We start from the raw sequence: 27,831 nt of genomic DNA on the forward strand, positions 1-27,831 counted from the left end.
CAGGCAAAAAGACAAATATCGTGTCTTCAAACTATTTTATTTTTTAAATATATACACTTTACAGTATCACAAACAACAGCATTATCAATTTTCTTATAATAATCAGCACAAGAATAAACAGTTAAGTATATATTTTCACATAAGTGAACGGGAGAAAAGACAATATGTCATCAATCAAATTAAACGTAGGTGGTGTAAACACAAAAAGGAGAACATTTCAACTTCTGATGAGTAAATCTTAAAGGTGCAATATGTAAGAATTTTAGTGAAAAGAAAATCAACTAAGATGATCAACGGAGTGTGAAGAAATGACAGTTTTAACATTAAGACTACTGCATTTTTATTTCCATATATTGTGTTGCAGAGATATCTACTGAAGTTAGCATGCTAACAAGCTAGCCCTGGCCCGTCCCAAACCAAAGCTCCTGTGTGAGCACTGTAAACGCCAACAGTTTCCTGTTCCCAGCGAGGACCACTACTGCACTTCTATCTGAGCTGACCAGCTAACGCCACCTACAGTTTAGCAGCAGTTAGCGGTACCTTGGACATTTAAAAAGGTGCAATGTGTACGAATCAGCCACCTGTCGAACTCGTACTCAAAACAAACGGGATGCAGCACATCAGCAGAGTTACTGCTAACTGCTGCTAACTTGAGCTGCCATCAGCTAGTTAGCCCGGTTAGCTATTCATCTGGTGGTCCGAACTGGGAGCTCGGAGCACAGGAGCGCAGGAGCCTTGGACTGGGCAGGAGCTCACTGGCTTTAGCATGCTAACTTCAGTTGATATCCCCACATCACAATACATAGACATAACTTCAAACCTATCATTTCTTCAGTCTTTTGATAATTCTAGTTAATTTTTGAATGTTTTCAACAAAAATTCCTACATATTGCACCTTTACAAAAAGTTTTTAATTTAGACAGTACTGTTCTACAACAACCGCTTGTTTTAATGCCTCCAGCTGAGCCTGACTGATATTGGCCTCTATCAGATACAATATATCGTGTATATGTTGTCCAATATGTGCAGGTATGAAAACATTTTCATTTTTTTATACATGGATGCTTGAGGGAAGTCATAATTACTACATTCACAGTGAAATGTATTGTTTCAGTGCACTTAAGTGCTTGATGACCACATTTGAGGGATTATTACAAAAAAAAACAACTGTCTGTTCTCTGGCCAATATATTGATAACGCCATTGGCCTTTTAAATTGAGTATTGGTCGGGCTCTAGCCTGAAACCCTCTGCATTGTGTTTTCCCTCAGGATTGCCAGCACCCAACTATTCATATACTAAAAACAAAATTGCAAAAGAATGTGTTTCAGGGGTTTTCCCCAAAGAAATAACACACAGTATAACTGGACAGTAAAAGCCAAACAATAAAACTGGATTCAATCAAAGTAACAGAACCACTGGCTTCATCTCTCTCTCTCTCCCTCTCCCTCTCGCTCTCTCTCTCTCACACACACACACACACACACGCACACTAAGATCTCAGGGCAGCGCGAGCTTTGTCCAGGATGTCCTTTCTCATTCTTGGATAATTGGGATGAGCAGCCAGAACCTGTTGACAGAAGCGAAGATGATTCACATGATGATAACACACAGATGTTATCTCCTAAACTGTAAATATCCAAAGGTGTCTCACCTTATGACACACGTCTATGGCGTCAACATGCCTCTTTGCTTTTAAGTAGTTGAAAGCAAGCTTGTACCCTGAAATATAAGCAGACATTTCATGTGAGAAATATAATTCTTTTAGTCCCCTCAGAAACAGAACTGGACATGTCATTTTTGGATAACAGACCAATAGTTGGGTTAGTCCGATTTCCATATTTCCAAGCCATTTCATACTTGAGCGCTGCATCACGGAATGCCTGTTCTTTTTCCATTATGTAGCCTGTGTATTCATAAGCTTTGCAGCATGACTGTGGAAAAAAAAAAGGGGCACTTATTATCACAAAGAAATGTAAGTAAAAAGGCGGCCACAACATTATAAAGCAACATAGATTTCCAAAATAAGTGCAACAGAGTTTTGTGTGAACTGGACTGCTTTGTAAACCACACAAGCAGCGACAATATTTTCAGGCTGACCTTGTTATGATTGAGGCATCTATTTAAGAGGTCCCCGGCCATGTCATACTTCCCCGAATGGATGTAGATGTCTGCCAAGAGCAGCCAGCTCTTCTCAAACTCGTCGGCGTCAACAATGCTCCAGTTCATCTTAGCTATGCGTTTGAGCTGGTTCCTGGCTCGGGGGGTTTGTTTCAGCATCATATAAGCCGTCGCCATGGCCAACAGTGCCGGCACGTGGTCTTTCTGAATCCGACCAGAGAATCCTGGTTAGACAGGATGAACCAGACAACACCCCCCACAACAATCCCACTTCCACTTGTTTACACCAAAACCACACTGACTTCACCTTAGTACATAGAGATAAATAGCAGAAATGTAATGTTTAAATTTGCCAAATAAAATTCAGCATATGAGCAATGATATATACAGAGCATATTCTATTCAAATTCAATTTGTTACAGTTAAACATGCAGTTTATGGCTGAATGGGATGACTGACATTTAAGGTCCAGTGTGTAGGGTTTAGTGGCATCTAGAGGTGGGGGTGCAGACTGCAACAAGCTGAACACCCCTCGCTCACCCTCCCCTTCCAGGCGTGTAGGTAGGAAAACCCAGGGTGTCCACAGATATCAGACACTTAAATGTAATGTGTTTAAAGACCTTTTCAAGATAATTTATCATCAAATTTATGAAGGGAAATTTGGGCAAATTCAAATGAGAGACTTTTTTATGTCTTTTAAGGCCTAATATTCATAAAACTGAATTTTGACTGATTTTATTTTGAGGGCACAATTTAAGAAACAGGTACAGCTGTGCTGTACAAAGCCAACATCTGTAAATAAGAGCAAAACCAAACAGAAGGTTAATATGTAAAAGTATATTTTAAGACAAGATTTAAATGAGCCAAGAGTGGAGGCAGATCTGACAGACAAGAGTAAGTGCTTGCTCATGGGGTTAAATGTTGGGTCTCTGTAAATTCATTTAACAGTATGGTCTAGACCTGCTCCAGTTAATTTGTGTCACTTTTGTTATGAATTGGCGCTATATATGTAAAGCTGCTTTGACCTGTTCCACAGTCAGGGGGGCATGACTGTAAAAGCAAGGTCACCTCTCAGTTTAAAGTTAGAACGCGGGACAGCCAAAACGCAGGTGTCAGACAATGTAGTGTTAGGGCATTAGAGGTCTGTGATTTAGGATAGGGCTAGTCCATTTAAGGCTTTATAAAAGAACAGTATAACCTTCAAATCAATCCTAAAGTGTGCTGGAAGCCAGTGAGGGGTGGCTAGAATGGAAGTAAAGTGGTCCCTCTTCCTGGAACCACTCAGGAGCCTGGCAGCTGCATTTTGATTTCTGTAGACATTAACATAGTTTAAGACTTTTTACAGTCCTGCGGACACCCTGGAAACTACATTGGCTGCCTTAAAAAAACCCTCTCCAGAGCTGGTGTTTGTTTTGTCCATTCTGCACTACTGTACTGAAACATGGCGGAACAAAATGGCGACCTCGATTAGAGAGGACCGGCTCCCTCTGTAGATATATAGGAATCATTCTAAAAGGTGATGTAAACACAACAAAATGTTTTGAAAAAAAATATGAATATTATATTACACACACTGGACCTGTAAGAGAGAGACTTATATAATGCACCAGCTCCTGGTGGAGGTGTATTTACACAGGAGTGATAGTGTGTATAACTAATGACATGACTCATGCACACCATCTGGAGTTTACTTACCTCATTGTTTGCAATCTCTGTGAAAACACCGAGTGCTTTCTCAACATTGCTCTTCTGCTTAGAGGCCAAAAGGCAGTAGTTCTCTAGGATGCGGAGCAGTGTGTGTCCGCCTGGCGTTTGAGGCTTCAACTCCTTCAGCAGCTTCTCGGCTGTTCTCACAGTGAGCTGCTCTGACTCCTGCTTTTCTGTGGAGTTCCTGATGAGAGACAAGGGTGACTAGTGTTGGAAGGAAGTCTTTCAGATTTGCAATATAAAGAAAAGACTGCAATATGCACTGCCACTCACCCAATTTCACCATCTAAACTCTCAAATACTTCTCCTCCCATGGTGTTGTTGTCAGGGTTCAGGTAGATTTCAATCATGTTATAAATGGCGTTTTGGCCCCAGTCGTTGTCTTTCCGCGCCTTGTTAAAGTGTTGCAGAGCATCGTTAGGCTCTCCTGTGTACCTGAACAGCAAGCAGAAGTTCAGTCACTTATCCTTAAACAGATGTCGCCTCACTCCAGAGGAAATGCTCATCCAAACTTACCAAAGATAAAGTCCTTTGCAGTAGTTGAACCCGGGGTCAAACTTGGTCCTGGAAGAATATTTTTCTGCCATATCAATAAATCTTGGAATTTCCTCCAACTTCCCGGCCCTCCTCAACAGGTCAACAAGACGTGATAGTGTCAGGTAGTTGTCTGAAAATAACAGGTGCAAGTCGTTATGTTTTCTGATTAGAGTCAACTCGATGCACATTCACCGCAAAGGGAAAAAAAAGTGAAGCGTGGCTGTTGCACCTGGTTTGCGCTCCAGGAGTTGTTGAAAGTGGAAAACCGCCTGTTCGTAGTCCTGCTTCCTAAACATAATGTCAGCTATCATCTAAGGACAAACACATGTAAGAATTAACGTCTATAAGTAAGGTTCCAAACACATGATATGAACAAAAGACGAGAAAAAGCAGAAGGAACAAACCAGAGTTGCATCTTCATTGAACTGGTCACTCTTCAAAATGACGCTGCATTGCTCCTGGCACGCATCAACCTCATTGAGGTTAAGGTACAACCGAGCCAACTCCAGCATCACCTAGGAACACAGAGTGCATTCAGCTACATTCATGTGACAAAACTCTCGGTGGAATAATGCGGGGTAGATAATTCAGAGTGTTCGCTTAAATCAAACTATCAACAACTGAGATCTAAAACATCTCAAGAAACACAAGCAGCAGACTCTAAAAGATGCCAGTGCTTGTAAACCACAGCTGCAGTGAGCACACAGGACGTTTTTCATTCAGCTGCACTGACCTTGCGATCAGTCTCACAATACACAAGAGCTTCTTTGTAGAATTTGACTGCTCTCTCATAGCCCCTCTGACTTGTGTAGTGTTTAGCGATCTCGGCGCAGATCTCGGCAGCAAGCTGTTTCTGCACGGGGACAGCGTCAGGCTGCTCCAACTGCACCCGCTTCAGCACCTTGGCCTGCACGTCTCGGGCCTAAACGCAGTGAAAGCACAAACTTATTTTGAATACAGCAAGAATAACAAGCATCATCCTTATCACTGCTGTAGGAACACGTTTGAGAATATTGTATTTCCCTATATGTCGCATACTTTTATGTTATTCTACTGTATTCCCAGCAAATAAATCCTCCTTGGAAATAACCATGCAAAAGTATTAACTAACTAGTAACTAGTAATAAGTGGAACCACTTACTCTCTGTAGGGAAAGTAAAGCGTCCTCATTTTTATCAACCTTATTCTGGATCTTTGCCAAGAGGACCAGATAACGGCAATTATCTGAGAGTGCAGGCAGTTCGTTTCCTGGGCATGTCAGTCGAAAAAAAAAACTTAAGTTAGAAGCACACCAGAACAATTATCAACACTAAACAATCAGTAAATATTTGATCGAGTTTGATGGAACTGGTCGATTGAAGTGGTTTTACTACTTTTTTTTTCTCCATCTTTCATCAAGTTATTTGCATCATGTCTGTGCACAAACTATTACCATGACTAGATTCTAGTATTTATTGTGGTGTTTGACGTCCGGAGTATCTAGGCCCGAAACTGGCAAAATTATACAGAAATCAATATGTTAATAAATAAGTAGATTCAGAGATTTAAAAAAAATAAATAAAATGGATCGATCAAAAACAGGCAGAAAAATGAGAAAGAAAATAAATGCATATAACTTTATATAACTTAAATTATTAAAAAGGTAAATGAACACAGCGGCAAACGAAAACATATCACTGATTGTATGTTGTATTTCTTTTTCATAAACAAATTAATTATTGCATTTAATGACAATGGCAATTTATTTATGAGCCATGTTCCATTTATTTCTTTTCTTTAAAATTGTGGTAGTTGCAGTCCTCCAAAAATACATTTATTATTATTATTATTATTATTATTTCTTTATTTTTTTATTAAGGCAGTCGCTATCCTCCATAAGTTTTAAAACATTTTTTTTTTTCTTTTTACATTTCCTTGTTAATCTTTGATTTTGGCAGTCTTCACTGTGTGTGAAACACAGTGGCTTCTTAAGTACCTGGTTCATGTTCCAGAGCTTCATGCAGGACTCTCTCACAGCGCTCGTACTGCTTCATCTTCATCAGCAGCTCAGCCAGGTCATAGCGCAGGAAGTTCTGTTGCTCAGTCTTTAGGGCTACTTCATAGTAATTTATGGCCTGTGTAACAGCATACTTGTGTCAACACAGTTTTTTTTCTGTGAGTGAATCATGTTTATCTATAAATGAGTGTACAAAACAAACCTTGACGTAGTTATGGGTCTTGACCAGGGCCTTTCCGATCTTGCTGGCTAAAGCACCATCTTTGGGGTTTTTCTTCAGAGCCTGCTCATAAACCTCAATGGCTTTCTCTGGCTGAAGATAAACACGTCACATGGTAAGTGGCGTCACATTCAGGTATTGGTTTGAAGTTTTTGTAAATATTATTTGGGAAGTCTAATTCATTTAATTATTTCCCGATTACTGTGAACATGTGGTAAACACCTGAAGTTTTTAAGTATGCTGTAAGCTTCAAAATTAAGAGCTGGATAAAGAGAAGATTTCTGATGGTTGAGATAAGAAGATCTATTTCTGCCTTGAATGACGCCATCTTACCGATCATCACAACCAGACTATGTGTTAACACGCCTGAAGGATTTTGATGGGAGGCTCGGCTCTCCTCCCATCAAATCGTGCGTATAACCTCACTCATCTTACAACAATCACTTAACAGCAGGCACACAGCGTTTCATTCCCTTGTCAATCATTTCTGAAACTTGGCAACTTTCTGATGAAACTTCTGGCTATTTTTTAACTGGGATTTATCAGTGAATGGTATGTTGCTTGTTTAACCTATTTTCCGAGTATAAGGTGCTCCTGTTTTCCTCCTTTCAAGCCTATATAAACCTAACTTAACATATGGAATGCCCAGCAAACAATCCCCTGTGACCTAACATGGAGCGGAGTGATTTTAAAGCAGACATATTATGCTCATTTTCTTGCCAAAGACAGTTACAATTACTACGTCACTTTTGTTTGTTCATGTAACGCTGCTTTGTGGGACATTTCTCATTTCTCTGTATTAAGCTGAATAGAGGACCTGTGTGGTTAACTGACCGTCTGATAAACATGCCCTTGATACGCGAAGCCGGCTTATCTGTTAACACTGGTTCGGTTCTCCAATAATACGGAGCGAAATTTCACCCCTCGCCGTGGGGAATTGCCGTACTAAAGCCGCACCAAAACGCCAGTGTGAATGGGACTAATGTATCCTCTCATGTTCATGCAGTTTTCAAGACGTCAACTTGAAAACTTTCTAATTTTCCAGGTTTTCTGGGACACAGACTAGTGCCAATAGGCCAAGTTATTGAGATAAATGTGTATTAAATTTGCCAAGAGGGGAGGTATTTGCTTACTTAATGTCAAACGGTGAAAGTAAACGGCAAGGCTCTTTTATATGAACGCAGAAAACAGTAGTTACATTACACAGAGGACACATATTCATGTACATCCTCTATTTATAATCTCTGTGAGAAGGACAACTTTTCATTCCAGCTTTGAGTTAACCAATATCCACAAAAATCAATGGTTATGGGATTAAAAAAAGAACACCTCATAAGACACAGATGAATCACATCTCCCACTTACCTCTTGAATGTTAATGTAGGCATCACCTAGTAAGAGGTATGTGTGAGGGCTGGGAAGCTTCTCCACCATTTCTCTGGAGTAAAAACAGAGATATCACATCACATGGCGCGCTTCATTATGCAGACTCTGCTGGTCTGAGGTTCAGTCATGCATTACTATGTCTCAGCTGAGTATACAAGCAGCAGCAGAGAGCAGCGGAAGACTGGAATGCAACCGTGCGCATGTCGTCTTTCCTGTATAAATGGATTCAGTTAAGATTTGATTTGATTTACTTTATGTTTTGCGGTCTTCTAAATCCTACTACTGACTCAGCTGGATGAAATGTCGGTTGAATATCCTAGAGTCATGTATTTAATTAAGTTTCAGCCAAACATTTACAATGCATCAGGTTTCAGATGGATTTGATCATGGTAATACTTCAAGATCACTTAAGACTTCAGTATGCTCTTTTTTGTTCATTCGGATCCAGCTTGAGTACTCACCTGTAACAGCTGGCATACAGACGTTTCTCTTTTCTGTGGTTCAGATATATGTCTCCCATTTTCTCCTTGGCTTGGATGTAGTAGGGCTGCTCGGGGGTAATGTTTCTGAGCATATTCAGCGCCAGCTCGGTGTCACCACGCAGCAGAGCCAGATCCGCGTTGGCAATGGTGACGCGTAGCTCCTCGGGGGTTCCCGAGAACTCATTGATGGCATCCTGCATCACCTTTGCTGCTTCATGCTGAAATATTAACCCACTCATTAGTTTGTACTAATGTAATATAATGTACTAATGTAATGAACAATATCTGTTGCTTTAAATTAAACAGGATGGTATGTTAAAGCCTTCTTCCATCAAAACTCACTATTTTACCTGTTCTCCATTGAGCCACAGGGCCTCAGCTAACTCCAAGAAGACAGAGACACAGTCGGCGGGACCCAGCTCGATCTTCTTGTTCTTAGACTTGGAGGAGGATCCAGCTCTGCGGACACCTGGGAGACTCATGGCCATCTGCAGTGTCTGAATAGCATCCGTCAGCTTGCCTTCTTTCTTCTTAGCCTGAGCCTTTATCAGGTGGTACAGTGGGTGATCTCGGATCTGGAATGCACAAAAAGTTACAATCCAGTCAGACCCTGCAGTCAATGAGCAGGAGCAAACTAATGTTGGAGTGCTGGCATTTAACAAAACACACTAATGACTTGTCAGTGCTGACAATATCTTTAAAGTTCCCTTCAGTGGAGATGATGTACATTTACCGAATGTGACTTTCTTCTTCCTTTTAATTTCATCCTTTACTGTACTAATATGGGATATCTGCTATGCACATGTTGGCTTTGTTCCAGGAATGTAATAACTGATGGACCATTAAACTTGAGAAAAGGTGACAAAAACTGCATATGGATCAAGGTGTTGTGGTTGAGCGGGTTTGATAAACAATAAACATTTTGAAACTTGAAATGATCACATTTTTGAAAGGATAACTTCTCCAAATTTAATGAGGTAATAATCAGGATTAGTAATAATTTTTCAAGGTCAAATTCAAGCAATTTTCAAGCACTTTTAAGGGTCATTTTCAACAATTTCCAGTACATCGCTGGGGTAAAATACATCTCTACAGTAATAGATATACACTCTTTTCTTTTTTTTCACTTTTTATCACAATTATGTACATTGTATTATGCTGTAAACATCTAAATGATGTTTCATAATAGCAAAAACTAATAGCAAAAAGGGAAGCCACTTGGTGTTCTTCAGGCACACTTGCACCGAGACAAAGAGAGACCTGAGAGCACCCTGTAATTTTCTTTTTTGACATAAACTTTTATAAGCTGTGGGCTTATTTATCAAAGTTTATTAATATTGAACATGTCATCAGTCCAATTTGTATCAAATTCACCTTCTCCTCAGCCATCCTTCTCTATTGCTACCAGGCTGCATGTGTGATGATACACACACACTGATTTTATTTCTCCTTGTCTATCCAGTCTGATCCCAATTTGCCAAGACACAGAGTTATAATGTAAAGCACTTTCAAGCACTTAAACTAAAATCCAAGCACTTTTAAGGATTTCAAGCACCCGTACGAACCCTGAATAATACACATTGTATAAACATAACTGAATAAAAGAGCTGCTCTAAGAGGAAAATAAGGTGTTTATTTAGTTTGTTTAAACAAAAAAAAAATCTTTCGATGAAGATCTTTCTTTTCTGATTAAGATTTCTTCACCCAAACTACATAGTGCACCATTAAATACACAAACACAGTAACATAACATTGTGTGTATTAATATAATAAAATATAATATATATATTACAAGCTAACATGCTCCTACATATTACTAATAAAGACAACAGTGCTGTAAAGTGTCTGCACATTTTCTATGGGTCAAACAAAGCCTGAACACACACTGCCTCATAAACCTTTATAGCCAGTCATACTGTCCACGTTGATGGTGATCTTACCTCAAAGTTATGGCTCAGGCAAAGTTCAAGAGACTGGGAACACAACGTGAAGTTTCCCTGCAGCAGATGGATCTGTGCCATTAGCAGATGAGCATCTGCGTGGGAAGGACACTGGTCCAGACAGTGTTGTAGACTGCTCTGTGCAGCATCAATGTCACCTGAGCAAACATAAGCAATGCAGCTGAAAGTAGCATTTGTAAAAAATATAAATAAAAATAAATAACACACACATATACATATATATATATATATATATATATATATATATATATATATATATATATATATATATGTGTGTGTTATTTATTTTTTTATATATATATATCTTTTTTTTTTTAAATGTGGTGTTCTCACCAGACTGATATCTGACTTTGGCAAGTAAGAAGACACTTTGAGGGAGACCTGGCACAATCTTAACCACAGTATCTAATAATGTGGCACAGTGCTGTAGCTGAGGTGCAGGAGGCTGGCCCTGAGCTGGAGGCTAAAAGAAGAAAGGTAAAAGTTTTATGTACTCATTGCAAAGGGATGACGTACGCATATCCCTACAATACTATCCCCAAATGTGTGTGTAAGATAGCACAAAATATTTATTGACTAAACTAAATACACAACTGTGTGACGCTCTCTTGCACTGCTAATTGTTAAGGCCCAGAATTCACATTTCAAAGATGAATGGCCACACTGTCATCGCTGAGCCTCCCAGTCATACCTTAGCGGGACACAGCGCAAGATACTCCTTGACAATCTCCAACAGGAAGTCAGGGTTCAGCTTCTCAAAGTACTCCACTCCCAGAGGCAGACCGTGCAGGTTGGAGAAGTGTGTGTCCACAGAATCATTCAACAGATTGGTCACCTCTTCCTGGGGCCGGCGCTTTTTAACTGCCAGAATGGCACGCAGGTACAGCAGCTCCTAATTGAGTAGAAAAAACTAATGAACTACCCTGCTTATTGTGTCATGTGCTTTTCCTTAATGGGTTTCAAACATTTTTTAAGGCACAATAATGATTTTAAACCATGATGAGCCTCTTTTTCTATGATATTCTTGATAGAATTAAAGAGATTTCATGTTGTTACCCCTGATTTTCCAATAGATTGTTGAATCTCAGTGAGAAATTCCAACTGTTGTTCTGCGTTTTCAAGGTGGCCTTCTATCAGCTGACAACGAATAATACCTGCAATCAAAATTAACAAAGTTATATCTTCAGAAATAAGTCTATGTATAGACCCTGAATGTCTTGTAGACAACAGCTTAGTAATTTTAACACAATACCAGTCAAGGCAGTGACACTTGTCTCATCCAAAGTCATGGCTGTCTTGTACCACTTCATAGCCTCCTTGATCCTGCCCTGAAGCACCATCTGGTAGCCCAACTCTGTGGCTAAATCGGAGTCCCCCGCTGCCACAGAAAAGGCTCTGTCCACCATCCTGAATGTCTGCTCAATCACTTTATCATTCCGTCCACACTATGACAAAATGAGAAATGCAGTAAATGCTGACATTTAGTGCAAGTCAGACAACTCCTCATAAGGAAAGATGACCAAAAACAGTAAGGTAAAGAATAGTGAAAACTAGGGATGTCCCGATCCGATCTGTAGGATCGGGATCGGAGCCGATCTGGGCATTTTTCCGCTGATCGGAATCGGCAATTTTGAACGTGGACCCGAGCCCGATTTTTTTTTTTTTTCTCTTTCATTCTCTTAACGTCAGAGCACAATTTGTGGCCGAGCGCAGACGCGCGTGTGGTGTTACTCTGGCAAACCTGTGAATAAAGTGTCTGCAGTGTGGAAATAACGTCAATTAGAAAGCGAAAGCAGTCCAACGGCGACATGTAACATCTGCCATACGGCCGTTTCGCGGAGCTGCATTTTACTACTCATATGATACAGCATATACAAAACAAAAACTCAAAGAATACAACGTGTTCACTCGAGAGTACAGGCAAGGAGACCAAAGCAGCAAACAGTCGCGGATACTTTCAGTTAGGAGAAATATCCTCAGCGACATGTCCACAAATAATACAGAGAGGGTCATCAAATTAATCGCTCTGGATAACCAGCTCATCTCCGTAGTAGAGGATCAGGGTTTTCTTCGTCACCTGGAGTTTTTGAATCCCCGGTATGTCCTACCATCTCTGCATTACATTTATTCCACTTTCGAGTTACATGCCGGTATATGCGCACTAGTTTCGTGGGTCTCATACAGCAGAGCATGTAAAGCAGGCAATCCAGGAGATGCTGAACGCGTTAATAGACAAGCAACGTGTCCACGTCATTTTATGTGACAACGTAAAGTACATGAAATAGCAAAAGATTATATGGAGGTACCAAGCGTGAGCTGCGTCTCACACACACTTCAGCTGGCTGTACACGAGGGTCTGCTGTCACAGTGCAGCGTCACACACTCACCTGCTAACACAAGGAAGGTGGAGGCCTATGTTGTTATAGCATATGCAGAATAAGAAAGAGCTATATTAAAGTATATACTTTGTTTCAACAAAATAATAAAAACCTATTAAGGAACAGCTTAGATGCAGGTTAATTTTTTCTTAATGCAGCTGTATTATCTAGGAAAATATTAGTTAAGGCCAAGTATCGGATCGGGACTCGGTATCGGCAGATACTAAATATTAAAGGACTCGGATCGGGATCGGGGTAAAAAAAACCTGATCGGGACATCCCTAGTGAAAACTATCTTACAACACGGGTGAAGGCGAGAGACATCCTGTAGAAAAGCTCTGGGTTGTGTGGCTCCAAGATCTCCAAGCTGCTGATGAGGTTTGAAAGCTGCTTTACTGACTGCAGGGGGGGAAATTAAAACAGTTTCTGTAAACTGATCAGCACTTTGCCACAGCTCCATTGCAAATGCTAGTATTTAAACTTTTAAGTATGAACTTTTACCTCCGTAATATCTCCATCTCTACATAGAGAATGTAGAGCTAGCATCCGTAGTGCCTCCAAGTTATTTTCATCCTTCTGTAAAAGTCTGAAATATGACACAAGGTGCTGTGAATAAAAGCCATCTTCTACACTTAACAAACTCGTATTCCTTTGATTGATAGTAATAGAATATCTGATACTGCTACAGCACTGTGTTGAGCTCCCACACAAATAACATTACAACTAAAATGAACTGTCAATGCTGCCAAAGGATGTAAAGTATACTGTATGCTGCATCCTTCCAGTGAGGGCACCACTCGGAACTGTGCGCAACTTGAGTAATCACTCTTCCTCCTGCTCAGCAAAGCTGAAGCAGCGAATCCTTGGAATTGTTTGAGACTTCTGCACTTTGGCTCAAAGGCCTTTTTATGCTGTCTAACACGGGCTGAGGTCCAGCAGGGCAAACACAAACAATGGCTTAATCAGTATGCACTGGTTTGAGGCATCACGCTAGTGTGTCATTTGCACTTGAATGCTGAGCCATTAGTAAATGCAAACTGTGTTTTTTCTTACATCCCTGGTGGTGGGCCGATGATAGATGGTATCCATAGATTTATGAAACTCTCATGTTATTTTTTTACATATTGTTTCTTGTGAGACATTACGATTTTTATTCATATTGAAAATTAAAGTAAGTATCATGTTTTGTACCAGCCTGTGTTGTATGATGACTAACTGATGTTTGGTCTGTCATAGGCACAATACTATGAATGTTACCATCTGTTGGTGATTTCAGTTGTTTTTTGTGTTTTATGATCTCACCAGAGACATTTACATTAGACATTAGAAGACATTTAATAAACTTGATGCAACGCTGTCTACAAAACATTCTTAACTATATGGGCAAATGTTATACATGATAATTCTTTTTGTTTACAAGATATTTCTTTATTTGTGTCAAAAAATCCTGTCCATTTTTGAGAAAAGGGGAGGAAAGATCTGATCACAAGTGTAGTACCAGGTGTTCTGACAGACTATCAAGTTGTGACTGGATCACTCAGGATGGATGTTAATACCAGGCCTGAACTCCCTGTGAGAGAGATGTGGCCCGTGACTGATTTGGAAGAAACCCTCTTTACATCTTAATCACTCACCTGTGTGCTGCATCTATGGTTTGCTCCCAATCTTGAAGGCTGAGCAACAGATTCATCTTCTTGATGAGAGCAGGCAAGAACCCTGGGAAACTAACAATGACCTGGTTAACCATCTCCAGTGCTCCAGAGAAGTTCTGACGATATTCATAGTATTGTGCCTAGGACAGACCAAACACCAGTTAGGCACCATACAATACAGGCTCATAAAAAACATGATACTTACTTTAATTTTCAATCTGAATAAAAATCTTAGTGTCTAACAAGAAACCAGAACAACTATATATGCCATATTTCCAAACTTACACAGGAATAATATGATATGATGAACTGAACAGCTGAGCTAAAAAACTACAACACATCAATCACAGTTTTTGTGCACTGCAGTGAAAAGATTATGGTGTTGGGTATGGACTCCAGGAAGAATAGCAATGGCTTTGCCAAAGCTAATGGAGATCCAAATAAAAGGAAAAGAAAAGAAAAGAAACAGTGATGGCAAGGGACACATTAAATAAAACACAAAAAAATGACAAACAGAGTAAGTACTGTAAAAGGCGTAGGAAATATGACGATAGCATGGTCACATTTTCAGCTGTGGTTGAGGAAGACTCTTTACTATGGATGTGCAGTTCCCATCTCACCTTTCCCATCAGGGCGAAAACATCTGGTCTCTCTTTCAGTCCCTCATCAAAGTATTTTCCAGCCTTTCTGGCATAGGCGTCTTTACCAGATGTCACATCTATCCAGGCTTTTAGGATTATCCCCTGAACAAGACATCAGTGCAAATTTTATAGAAGTGAAAGCCAGAACGCCCTGCTTATCACTATACATGCATGCCAAGATTTGCAAAAAATGGGAAAAGGTAATACTGATTCATTTCTCAAACATATCTCACCTCTCTGGAGCCATTGGAGAGTTTGATCATTCTCTCTGTGTACTCCCTCGCCTTATCATTGCGCCCCAATAGCCAGAGAAACATCCCAGCATAGTACAGACTCTTGGGAGATGCACTTTTACGGTCTTCTTTGACCTTTGCGTCAAGTTCTTGAATGACTTCTCTGTCTGTGAATACAAAGACACTTAAATTATTACCGAAGAGTGTGGCTGCTACTTCACACAAGCCTGAGCAAGGAGCCAGCCTGGACTATGTTGGTTTACCTGGGTTTGTCTTTTTCTTCTCAGCATAGACGAGGGCCATTAATGTGCAGAGAGACACATCTCGACTATCTTTTATAGTGTCCAACTCAACTGAGGCTTCTTGAATTTGATCTGCAGAGGAAAAAAAAAAAAAATACAAGTGCATAATGACAGATAGCAAAAAGACAGAAATCTATTACTTTATCTGACTTCTTCAGGCTTACCTTGCATGAGGGTACCATATGCATGGAAAAAACTGTAGATAGGTGCATTGCTGAACTTCCTCTGAGCAGCTGCTGCAGTGTTTACAGCGTGGTTGAAATACTTTTCGTAGCAGTAGTGCCTGATTAAAGCCTGCGGGAATACAGTATTAGCTAGCGGCAAATAACGGTTTGTAAAATACACTCCCAACATGTTGAAACCAATGTACTACTTTTAATAGAACAAAAAAGAACGCTAACGAAATAGGTTCTTGGTTCAAAGACAAACCCTGTGTTTAGCTTTATTAGCATTATGTTAGCTAACCTAGTTAACGTTCAATTCGTTATTATCGTCACTACCAACAGCTAGCTCAACTGCTAAATGTTTTTGAAGGTCTGACGAAATGCCCCCTCTAATAAAAAAACAACTACGTTTCTTCTCTTTCTCATTTTGCCACACTTCTGGTTGGCTAATTTGCGCATTTATTGTTAGGTAACGAACTTAGACTGGATCTCCAAGCTGCTTTTACTGTACCAGGAGCCTTTGGTACTGTATCATCAAACTATGTTCGCTTACCAACGCTGTGTCTTCATCCTCCATCTTGGCTGAAACGTTTTTTGTGCTTAAACAGCTACTGACGTGAGAGTAACCCACTGGTTTGTCCTATCTGCGCTGTATTTGAGCATAAGAACGATGTTATTGCAGTTTTCGTGTCGTTTTCGCCATCTTGCACCAACGTAGCGTTGCCCGGTAACTAAGTAACAGCTACGTAAAGGGTTATTCACTCCCTGTACTTGTCCTCTCAGGCAGCACTTCCTCTCTGACAGCTTGTGCATTCAGCTTCCTTAACTATGACTGGCAGTTCAAACACACAACCGTAGTTTCAACTGTCTTTCAGTCCCGTGTCAAACATTTATTTGGTAAAGTTCGTCGGGCGATGGCAGGCAAGTGTAGGGCGTCAAAGGTTGGTGCGAAGCCTGACAGACGAAACTCAGGGTAAATGAAGTGTATAGACGCCATCTTTAAATTTAAGTCTGGCTACTTTGGCCTTTTTATCTCCAGGTGGCGCAGTCATACTTTTAGAAATTGTTAAACTACTACGACTACTACTACAACAGCAAAAAAGGTTGTAATAATAATAATAATAATAATAATAAAAATAATAATAATAATCCCGTAATATAAAATCATAACGTATTTGTATGTATTTCTTTTAAAAAAATTAAGCAAGTAAGATTGTATAAGGTATCATACTTTGAGTTCCAGAATTTGTTGCATGCCAAAGTTAAACCTACTTTGAATACATGGAAATGATTGAAGGATTTCACTGGCAGTGTTTGGATTCATGTGGTCAGCAGTCCTGTTGTTGTTGGGCTGGCACTGCATTTGCCAGACCTACACAATATACCATGCTCAGGCTAGGAAAGACATTCAAAAGTATGTCAACATCTTCCTCTAATTTTTGTTATGTTGTATACAACATGTCATGGTTCAGCTCATACACTCAACACAACGCGATCATTTGGAAATTTCCACCTATTAATAGGTTCAGTATGTAATATTGCAATATGTAATATTGCACCAATATGTGATATGTAAGAATTTGCCACATGCCAAATTCCTACCACAAACAAACCACCAGAGTCACGGCTAACTGTAGCTGCCATAAACAGTTGTAGAAAATACATCCTGTTCATAATTTTCATTGTTCTAAACTAAAATTCTTACATATTCCACCTAACACATCTTTACATTGTTTACCTTGTACAGTGGAAAAATGTTTTCATCCAGCCAGCTGTAATTGGTGGCCCAGTGTTATTATGTAACCTGCATTGACTGTTAAGCATGAATTTGTGTTCATATGTCTACAGTGTTGAGTCCATGGCAGCAGCAGCCAGTGTCGAGCATGGGTGCAACTGTTCCAGGAGAGACTATTCTATGCCGTGTCAGATACTATTTAGCACTAACTCTGGCACATAATCATTACTCTCTGCAGCACACATCAATGGGAGAGTAAATCAGGTTGGTATCGAGCTCTGAGCATGTGCAGCAATGGGAGCTGTCTGTGTGCTCTATCACACAATTTGGCACCACTGAAATCTTATTGTTAGAAGTTTTTTTTTTTTTTTTTTTACCAGAAATACAAATGAGAAATTATATTTTGCATTTTAATGGGCATTACGTTGTTTTGGAAAAGACAATCAAAGACACAATTTTCAATATTTGCAACATAAATGAGTCAATAAGACAAATTCAGAATATACATTTTCCATAACTGTATAAACAAGCTGTTCTCAGAGAAAAATAAGGTCCCCAGAACACTGTTTGAAGCCAGAAAGGCGGCAGGGTCCACCACATATAGACAAAGTAAATCAGTATGAAACTGTGTCGTCTTTAAGGTCAGTTTGTTTATTCAGTTTGTTTAGGCATAACAAAAAAAAAACAGTCAATGATGATCTTTCTCTTCTAATAAAAATTCCTTCCTAAAACCACATAGTGCACCTTTAATATGAACTGTTTTGTGTTTATTAATGCATTAATCCCTCTGAAATAAATGATGTTTATAATAATACTCATACAGAGTAGTTACATGGTAGATGATGAAGGTGTTGTACTTAGCAAAGAGCGATAAATACTGCATGTGTTGTTGCACTTACAAAGAATGCATTTGAAAACCTATTAGAGGATAGACTGTGGAATATGTACCCCATGAGACATGCTTCTATAGCATTTTAATGGCTATATCCATTGTGGTTTGTACAGTCCATTATTGATCAAAGAGCCATGCCCAATAACACAAGCAGCTCACTTGCTAATGTCTGAACTCTTTTATTTCTTTTTCCATATGTGTTGCAATAAAAGTTGCTTGGAATTAAAAAGCAGAGATACAAATTATCTTTTAAACATACCAAATCATACTGCTGGCTGGGTTTTTATGTTTTCTTACATATTTGCTTCTGATGAAACAGAAATCAGAAATAGAGAACATGGAAGAATTAGTTCTGTCCTCAAGGTGTGGTCTGTAAACTGCGGTCTCTGTGTGTTGTCGTGAGTTACAGAGGGAGCGGTTCACATGAACTGTGAGTGTACATGTGTGAGAGTGTGCGAGTTAGTGGTTAAGATAAAAAAGCGACTGTGTGGGTGTACGTGTCAGTCTATTAACACACTGGGAGGGTAGGCGGGTCCACTCACCTCTACCTTATCTAATGGGATTTTCCTCCCATCTCTCTACAGCAAATGAAATTACAACGCTGTTATGGGTGTCATTCTCAGATTTCTCTCTGAATTGTTTTTCACTCCGGCCCTCCATGCATGCCAGTGGCGAGATCCTGAGCCGAATAGACATCCTTTCACATATTACATGTCCACATATTACTGCCCAGCTTGTGAGACTCCTGGGGTGGAGTCAGCAGACCAACTTCCGACCTTCCACCCTAATGCAGGCTAACAAGGGAGCTTGATGTCATGTTGCCCGGCAACTGGCAAGGAGAATCTGCAGAATCACTCTTGATTTACTGGTCATTAAAAAAAAAAAAAAAAGGCAGTCTGTAACCCCACCTGTTGCCATCAGTGAAGCTGTGTGCTGGTTTCAGTCATTTCAAAGTACATTGGCTATCTTTTGTGACGTTATATCTTTGCTATCTAAAAACAGGTGCCCTGTTTGTTTCAGTTATAATGCCTTGGGTGATGAGAGAATGCTGGAAAATACAGAGATAGCTCAATTGTTCTGCTGACTGGCTTGTCAGGAAAACAAGATGTGAGGTTGGGTGTGGCGCAAACTGATAATCATATCATTGCTGTGAGACAGAATGGCAGGAATAATCAGCACTTTGCCATCAGCCTCTTGTTTACTGCCTCCAGGATTCACTAGCCACAACAGGCACAAGCGATGCTGGACAGTAATGAATATTTGGACTGTTATTAATAATTAATAAAAATGTTCCACCCACTTAAGATGCTAATAGTTTCCGGCAGGAGCCACAAAGCACACTCAGAAACCAGATTCTTGCACAGATGTTTGCTAAAACATAGAGCACGGTGAAATATTACAAACCTGCGCACATTTTGGGCTGAAGTTCCCTCTTTTAGTCAGGAATGACAAAAACATTTCATAGAAATGTTTTGTCATGTCCCTCCAGGTGCTGAAGTCACGCATTCACAAGTGCTATCAATATCTCAAGAGGTTCCAGAGATCAATATAAGTTGAACCATATAAAAGCTAAAGTGCTCATCACTTGTTCCATGCGAAATGGACACTGACAACTTCAACATTTCACAAGTTCGGAAATGACACTAATGCTGATTGCGGTTTGGGAGCTGTCAGCATAGCAACAGTCATAAAGCTGGTATGCTTAATGCCTCTAAATGTGGTAAGCACTTTAGATCCATTTTTTAAAATTAAATCGCCTCACTTGACTGGAAACTATCACAACAGCTTGAAGATTAATCATCAGTTCCCATTAAACTTAAATTGGACAGGAATTGCTGCCTATAATGATAAGAGTTTAAGATGAAGTATAGCTGCTGGCTACATAAAAAACAAAACTTTAGACTCTGATGAATAATCACAGTGAGACTCTCAAAAACCATACATGTGAACCTTTTTACTTTTCAGGAAAGAAAAATGAATCAATCTGACTTGAGGACATAATCTAATCAGACTAGATAGGCGGACGTTTTTGAAAGTAGGCTATATTTCTAATAAGTGGCAATTGATGAGCCCAACCTGAACATGTTAATCACACATTGCATTCAGAACTGTCAGACTAAGCAAGAAAAGCGTTCTCATGCTTAAGTCGAATACCTCTGGTGAACAAAAAAAAAGCATGTGAGAATTAAATAATGTAGAAATGACCAGAAAAAATAATGAGCTTAACAAAATAAAAGTTAATCTTTTGTAACTTTTCAAGGATTTCAGTTCAAATTGAAAGAAATATCAGCACTTGAGTACATGAGTAAATGAGTAAACAAGGCAGATAATGCACCTGAGATGAATGAAACACACAGCCGCAGAGGATCTCCCGGCCCAAACAATATGGATAATAAATGATAAAGATTACAACACTCTCAAACAGATTCTCTTATACTGGGACTGGGCAATCAAATGATATTTTTCTTTTTATCTTGACTTAAGAAGTGTATTGCTGCCATACCAAAAAAGAAAAACAGATCAATTGCAGGTTATAATGTGAAAAGCTAGTGATAAAAAGATGTCTTTCACATTTTTACTGGATAGTTTCACAGTACATTATACAAACTTATCATAATGTAGCAGGGAACATTTCTTGTCACAACATTATTTTATTTATCTTGTTATAATGTGAACATTTCATGTTATTAAATGTTATACATTACAACATGATAATTTACATTGTTACGACAAGAAACTTTGTTAATCATAACAATTTACCATTCATTTAGTTTAACCGTGAAAGGTTTTATGTTATGAAGCAATTATTTATATTAAACATTTCACCTTTGACCTAATATAATGTACAAATTTTATAACTCTCACATGTGTTGTTACAATGTTAAATGAAACATTTCAGGTTATAACAATATCAATATATTTATCAGTAATAAGTTATCATGTTGAAATGTGAAACATTTTGTCATAGAAATATATAATTTATTTTGTTGTAATGTGAAATGTTTGATGTTACAACATGTTGTTACGTTAAAATTGTTATAAGGTGAAATTTCTTGTTATAACAGTAAACTGTAGTTTGTTTTAAAATGATCATGTTATACGAAATAAGTAATCACCTCATAACATCAAACATTTCTTGGTATCAGTTAATAACAACTATAACAATCTAAAATTGGTCTTAATATAATTTGGCAATTAATCGTTATAACAAATCATTCCAAATTATAACAATACATTTGCATGTCAGGTTAGAATGTAAAACTTTATAACAAATTAATAGTATATTCTTATAACAAGATGTTTCAAGTTTTAACAATATAACTAATATAACGTATGAAAAACTCTTTCTTGTTACAACTTTACACAATTGATATTGTTATAACTAGTGACAATATCAATAGTATGTGGGAAAGTTTCTTGTTGTTGTAAGATTAGCCTGAAGTAACACAAATGTAATTCAGAATTTTCTAATAACATGAGCATTTCTGCTAATGATGTGAAAAAAATGTTGTTATAACATGGAAACAGCTTGTTATGACAATAAGTATTCCACATTATAACACAATACTAATACATTTTTCTCCTTCTGGCATGGCGGCAATACATTTCTGTGTTGAACAAATAAACTGATAACAACATAGACTTCAAAGATAATGTAAAATATAAGAAGTCCAAATATTTTACTGAACGTAGTGAGATAAAAGCAGAACTGTTATCACTGTAAGCGAGGATTTGAAGAGATGAAGCGGCAGACATAAAGCAGTCCCCAGTTTTACCAGATCAGAGATGAAAACACAAAAAACAAATGACAAAAAAAATAAGCAACGACAGCTTGGAAGAATATTCTTTGTATAATGCACTTATTACCCCCCGCATACATTCAACGAAAGAAAGGTAATTCCTAAACTGAACCCCACATACATAAAACGATATCTAAATGTCTTTTACATAGCATGATAAAATAAATGCATGTTTTAGGCATATTTGAGGTACATGTAATCTTTATTCTTTTGGCGTTTCAGTGAAATGGGTTATAAGAGTGTCTTGCATGCAGTTTAATTATACACTACAAGCATTATGCATATGAGTGATGGGAGATGTAAAATTCTGTGTAATCAAAACATTCTTACCTTATGCATAAAGTATAGTGTTTTAATCACATGCACAATATACTTACATGAATGTAATTATACTTTAATAACATGGAACAACAGATGTAGTGACACAGTTTAGGATGGACGTCGTAGCTATGGGGGGAAAAGTAGCACAACTATAAAATGTAAACAGAAGTAGGAAACAGCCAAGGGCACATGAGAGATGTGTGATGCCATGTCCTTGAGACAGTCATTTAGAATATTCTGAGCCATCATTCATCCAACTTAGATATTTATCATGATAAAGCTTGAGAGGTAAACTGTAAAAAAACAAAACAAACACACAATACATACAACTAACCTTTTAGTTCCAATCACAATTTCCAAACACAATTAAAGGTTGAATAAAGTAAAGCTCAGTGTCACATAACATCACCACTAAGCAAACAGAGAGCTTTGTCTTCTGAAGTAAAATTACCATCCATATAACAGTTTTTACTGGCATTTATATTTTAAACCCCGCAGCTCTTGCTTTTTGCATCATATCCCTGTCTGCCTGAATACAACAGAACATGGAGAATCTATTTGGTTTCCTATCACACGTGATAAATAATCATTGTTTCATAAACTCGATCATTTCATAATCATTATAGAACACACGCTGAGGTTCATCATTAAACTTAGCAAAGAAAGAAAACAGACAAAAATTAGGAAAAAAGTAGACACACGGTGGAGACGTGTATTTGGGGGGGAAACAAAAAAATTAAGGTAACGCTGCTGTCCAAAAAATAAGCAACATTACAGATAATGTCCAAGAGATTTGTAGTTAAAGGAAACATATTATGCTTATTTTCTGGTTCATAGTTTTTTGGGGGGGGGGGGGGGTTACTACTAGAATAGATTTACGTTCTTAAATGCTTCAAAAACATCAGGTCTCCCATACTGTTCAGAACTGTAGCACTGTATTCCCCTCTGTCTGAAACATTCTGTTTTAGCTCCTGTCTCTTTAAGGCCACCCCTCCCCTGAATACCCAGTCTGCTCTTATTGGTCAGCTCACACGCATCTGAACCAGCACCACTAACAACAACAGAGCAGCTGTGCCAAATCAAATATTACACACCAAACTAGCTACTAAGGCATAAATTATGCAAACATGTGACATGGTGACATAGTGTGATGTCACAAAGTCAGGGAATTAAAGGCGGGGCAACTGACAAGTCATTTCAGGAGAAGTGTTTTCATATTACAGGTGATAAATAAGAGAGGAGCTTCTGTTGTTGCGGAGTTAACGTTTCTAACTTTCAAAAAACACCAAAAAGCATAATAGGTCTCCTTTAAGAGAGATAAGCTATAACAGGGTTTGGTACAATGTGCAAACAACATAGGATTTATGAATTTCCAGCATATGAAAGACAAACCTTCGGTTGAAGAGGGTTTTTAGCACACTTTGATGACAAAATGTACACATATATTTGTACATAGGTAGAACACAGCAGGCTGGGTTGAAGCAAGTGAATGATCTTGATGATTGAATAAAACTGAATGTGCAAAGTATTTCTGCCAAGTGTTCCTGCTCTCACACTGATAATCAAACGGAATTAAGCACTCAACTGGAGGGCCGTGTTTCTACAATGTATAAAAAAAACATCTATGTTCTGACAGTATACCTCGCATCATGAAGCATGATGGACAGGGAGAGCGCTCCACCCTAGCATGCATAATCATGAAGAAACATTCATGCAGGTCTACATTTCTAGTTGACCGCAGCAACAGCAACATGGTCTCCTGGATTTGTCAAATATTCTAAGTGCTATTAGTTAGCAAGACTAGCCTTGAAGCAACATCGCTCATTGTAGAGTAACCCTGAAGGAACGACCCTTTTGAAGAGTAAAAAAAATTGTATAAAAAGTCAATCAACCACACCATGAATTCTTAAAATAATAGCATTGAAAAATAAGTAGGTAAATTAATACAACAGTCAATGATATAACAATAAATCAAGACACTGGATAGCAGCACTAGCTGCAATATAAGTTAAAGCATTAACTAATGTGTCTGTTCAGAACACTTGCCCATCCCCACAAACAGCCAAAAGGCATCTTTACTCATGAACACAGCCAAAGTGGTCCCACTGCAGCCTGAATGAACCACTTCACCATTTTAGGCACTGACCTTAAGTAAGCATGGTCAGTTTAGCGTAGATATCCATATACTAAAGAGAGGAGTCCAATGGATGTCTTAGTCTCTTTCAAAGGTTGTAAACATTTTGTCATTAATTAAAATGTCTTTGGTGCATCTCCAGGATTCTTTTATACATCTTTGCCCGCAACCTCCCTTTCACTTTTGTCTTTTTCATATTTGTTGTTTCCATTTGTTGTCACACTGTTAGCCGGAGGCTGGGGTGCTGCTGAGGGTTCATTTTCACTTTTATCAGCACCAGAAACCTCTTTGGGTCTGTCTGTGACAAGATCCTCTTTGTCGAGTGTTTCATCCTTTTGAATTTTATCACCGGATGTTATCGTGGCCCTAACGGCAGCATGCTTCCTTACATGACGTCTGAATGCTCTCTGGATGACAATGGCTGATGAGTCCTCATGCTTATGGCGGAGGGTGGTGGTGATGGGCTCATAGGACACTTTGGAGGGATTGGAGGCCATGAAGCGCTCCTCCATCTGCCCCCTTAGGATGTCCATCTCCCCGCCCTCACCCAGAACACGCTTTGTGAATGCAAACAGAATGTCCAGGCAGTGAATGCGATCACCACTCACCATAGGTAGATCCATAGAGATCAATTCGACCTTATTAGGCATGGCTATACGTAATGGTGGGTCCAGAGTATCTGCAAATTCTGCCAGCTTATTGTACTCAATAAACTGTGTTGCATGAGGATCAAACCGTTCCCAGACTTCATAAAACATTTCAAAATCATCCTCACTTAGTGGTTCCGCACTCTCCTCAGTGGCCACACCAAAGTTTTCCAGAATGACTGCGATGTACATATTCACCACAATCAGGAAACATATGATAATGTAGCTCACAAAGAAGGCAATTCCTACAGGAGGGTTTCCACAGTCTCCTTTCGCAGAACTGCCAGGATGCTCCGTGGTACTGTTGCAATCATCTGGGAGTTTGTTGAGAATGGGTGCTAGTAGGCCATCCCACCCTGCTGAGGTGGTGATCTGGAACAAACAGATCATGCTGTTGCCAAATGTCTCAAAATTGAAAAGGTCATCAATGCCATCTTCCCTCTTGACGTAGGCAAAGTTTGACATGCCGAAGATGGCATAGATGAACATCACCAGGAACAGCAAGAGACCAATGTTGAACAAGGCCGGAAGAGACATCATCAAGGCAAACAAGAGTGTGCGGATTCCTTTGGCACCTTTAATAAGGCGGAGGACGCGGCCGATCCGAGCCAGTCGGATGACTCTGAACAAGGTTGGCGAAACAAAATACTTCTCAATCAAATTTGAGAGGAACATACCTAAGGAGAGAGACGAAAACACAGTAAGCAAAAAGTAAACAACGCATGTATACTGACAAAATAAGTTATTTAAATGTATTTAAGCACCACAGTGAATAGAGATGAGTCATACCAATGATCGACAGGATGACTACGATGAAATCAAAAACATTCCAACCATTTGTAAAAAAGTATTGGCGAAGCGAGATCATCTTCAGCAGACACTCTCCACTGAATATGACAATGAACACTATGTTAATCTTCTGGAGAACGTCTTCCTGTGTTTCCGACTGGTCATCAGTTTCCACCATCATGGTTACCATGTTAAGCCATATTAGAACCATTATTACAATATCAAATGCTTGTTTTGTGGTGAAGTCAAAGATGTACCCTTGAAGTTTGTTCTGAAAAAGACACAAGGTGGAGACACAAAAACACATTTTAGGTGCTATGAAACAAAGATCATATATGGAATGCAGATTAGATGCCGTCACGATTTTAATTACACACCGACGGTCTAGGAATAGGTTTTTGTGGTTTCTTTGACCCCAACTTTTTCATGGCATTATAGTATTTCTTCTGTTCTTCAGTCATGAAGATATCTTGACCTCCTAGGTAAAGATGGCATGCAAGGAATGTTAAATCTCAGCAAAGGTGACACAAATATGTCATTTTGGTTTAGAAAGCAGATTTGATACTTATCTTTTTCTTTTGCTGATTGAAATTGTCTATAATGACACCAATGAAGAGATTGAGTGTGAAGAAGGCTCCAAATATGATGAAAACAACAAAATACAGGTACATCTTCAGGTTGGTCTCAAAAATTGGTTGAAGACCTGTCTGTAATAGTGACAGAAAATAGAGACATTTTCATGTTAAAGTTGTAATCCTGAACATTTCAGTCCTTTGGGTAGTATTGCTGTTGAAAGTGACTTGTTACGTTACAAGACAACCGCTATTAAAAAGTGACCTCTCACGTTACATTTATAGTATCAAAAATGTGCAGTGATTTCATAAAAAATCACCTTATTTCGAGAGTCCACAGCACTATACATGATGGGCATCCAGCCCTTGAATGTAGCCTGTATAGGAAAGAACAATGTCCAGGAAAAGTATTTTAGTAGCCCTAGTAGATATCTTTTATCAATTACAGTTTACCTAAAAAATAAGCCTTAAATTGCACACTTATCGTAATTATCAAATACTTAGAAATGTTTCAGTTACTTACCACTTGCAGCAATGCAAGGTAACCCAAGGCAACATTGTCAAAGTTGACTTTGTTGTTCTTCCAGCGAGATTCGTTACCCAAACGTGTACAGTTGTCAAAATGTTGCACGTCTAAAATATCGAAAGGCTTATTTGTGGTCCTGTTCACACAGGAGTAGAACTTCCCAGCAAATAAATTGACTCCCATGATGCTGAAGATGAGCCAGAAGATGAGACACACCAGCAGTACATTGAAAATGGAAGGAATGGCTCCCAGCAAGGCGTTGACAACCACCTGCACACCAACACACAAACATAGCCTATCTGTACAGCAGGCAGTGACCAAATAGATGCACACGACTGTATACTCATGGTAATGGTAAGAATAGGAAAACACAAGAGTGAATGTTTTAGAGCCAACATACACATCAGCAAGAGCCCAACACAGCTATGACTAACACCAAAGCTCAAATACAATGATAACTTTGTAGTGAAGGTGGGAAAAGGATCAGGAGATGAGGCTGGAAATCAATGCTACTGTATGTGTCTTAAAGATGGTCTTAGTGGGTCACAACTAAATTTTGGAGAAAAGTTGAAACAGAACACCTTGCAGAGGCAGGACGATGCCACAAAATTTGCTTACTGTAAACAGAAACATAAAT

At 38.9% G+C, this 27,831-nt stretch overlaps 2 protein-coding genes across 5 annotated transcripts in view; both read right to left on the bottom strand.

Annotated features, from left to right (window-relative positions):
- Positions 1-18: 18 nt before the first annotated feature.
- On the bottom strand, positions 19-16,531 carry ttc21b (tetratricopeptide repeat domain 21B). Of its 3 annotated transcripts, none has more exons than XM_030427810.1 (29): positions 16,332-16,531; positions 15,779-15,908; positions 15,576-15,686; positions 15,313-15,479; positions 15,059-15,181; positions 14,421-14,578; positions 13,288-13,372; positions 13,087-13,185; positions 11,661-11,853; positions 11,465-11,562; positions 11,100-11,300; positions 10,742-10,871; positions 10,388-10,545; positions 8,798-9,022; positions 8,427-8,665; positions 7,945-8,017; positions 6,562-6,672; positions 6,339-6,477; positions 5,505-5,617; positions 5,097-5,285; positions 4,768-4,878; positions 4,593-4,674; positions 4,343-4,493; positions 4,100-4,261; positions 3,815-4,010; positions 2,099-2,323; positions 1,812-1,932; positions 1,653-1,720; positions 19-1,568 (listed from the first exon to the last, which is right to left on the bottom strand). In XM_030427810.1, the coding sequence occupies exons 1-29, from the start codon at positions 16,353-16,355 to the stop codon at positions 1,491-1,493; spliced, it is 3,960 nt and encodes a 1,319-aa protein (XP_030283670.1). In that variant the 5' UTR covers positions 16,356-16,531; the 3' UTR covers positions 19-1,490. The 3 variants fall into 3 exon arrangements, with proteins under 3 accessions (XP_030283670.1, XP_030283671.1, XP_030283672.1); XM_030427811.1 differs by having other exon boundaries at positions 5,505-5,611; positions 16,332-16,530; XM_030427812.1 differs by lacking the exons at positions 19-1,568; positions 1,653-1,720; positions 1,812-1,932; positions 2,099-2,323 and adding an exon at positions 2,355-3,429.
- Positions 16,532-22,384: 5,853 nt separating this feature from the next.
- Positions 22,385-27,831, bottom strand: part of scn1laa (sodium channel, voltage-gated, type I-like, alpha) — a 36,646-nt gene continuing 31,199 nt past the window's right edge. For both annotated transcript variants that reach the window (XM_030427808.1, XM_030427809.1), the window contains 6 exons: positions 27,192-27,464; positions 26,989-27,045; positions 26,666-26,803; positions 26,474-26,578; positions 26,097-26,367; positions 22,385-25,984 (listed from right to left, as the gene is read on the bottom strand). In XM_030427808.1, the coding sequence (XP_030283668.1) occupies positions 24,810-25,984; positions 26,097-26,367; positions 26,474-26,578; positions 26,666-26,803; positions 26,989-27,045; positions 27,192-27,464 (2,019 nt within the window). In that variant the 3' untranslated portion in view covers positions 22,385-24,809. The remainder of the gene's footprint in view (positions 25,985-26,096; positions 26,368-26,473; positions 26,579-26,665; positions 26,804-26,988; positions 27,046-27,191; positions 27,465-27,831) is intronic.

This window comes from Sparus aurata, chromosome 9 (assembly GCF_900880675.1).
Source record: "Sparus aurata chromosome 9, fSpaAur1.1, whole genome shotgun sequence".
Lineage (NCBI taxonomy): Eukaryota > Metazoa > Chordata > Actinopteri > Spariformes > Sparidae > Sparus > Sparus aurata.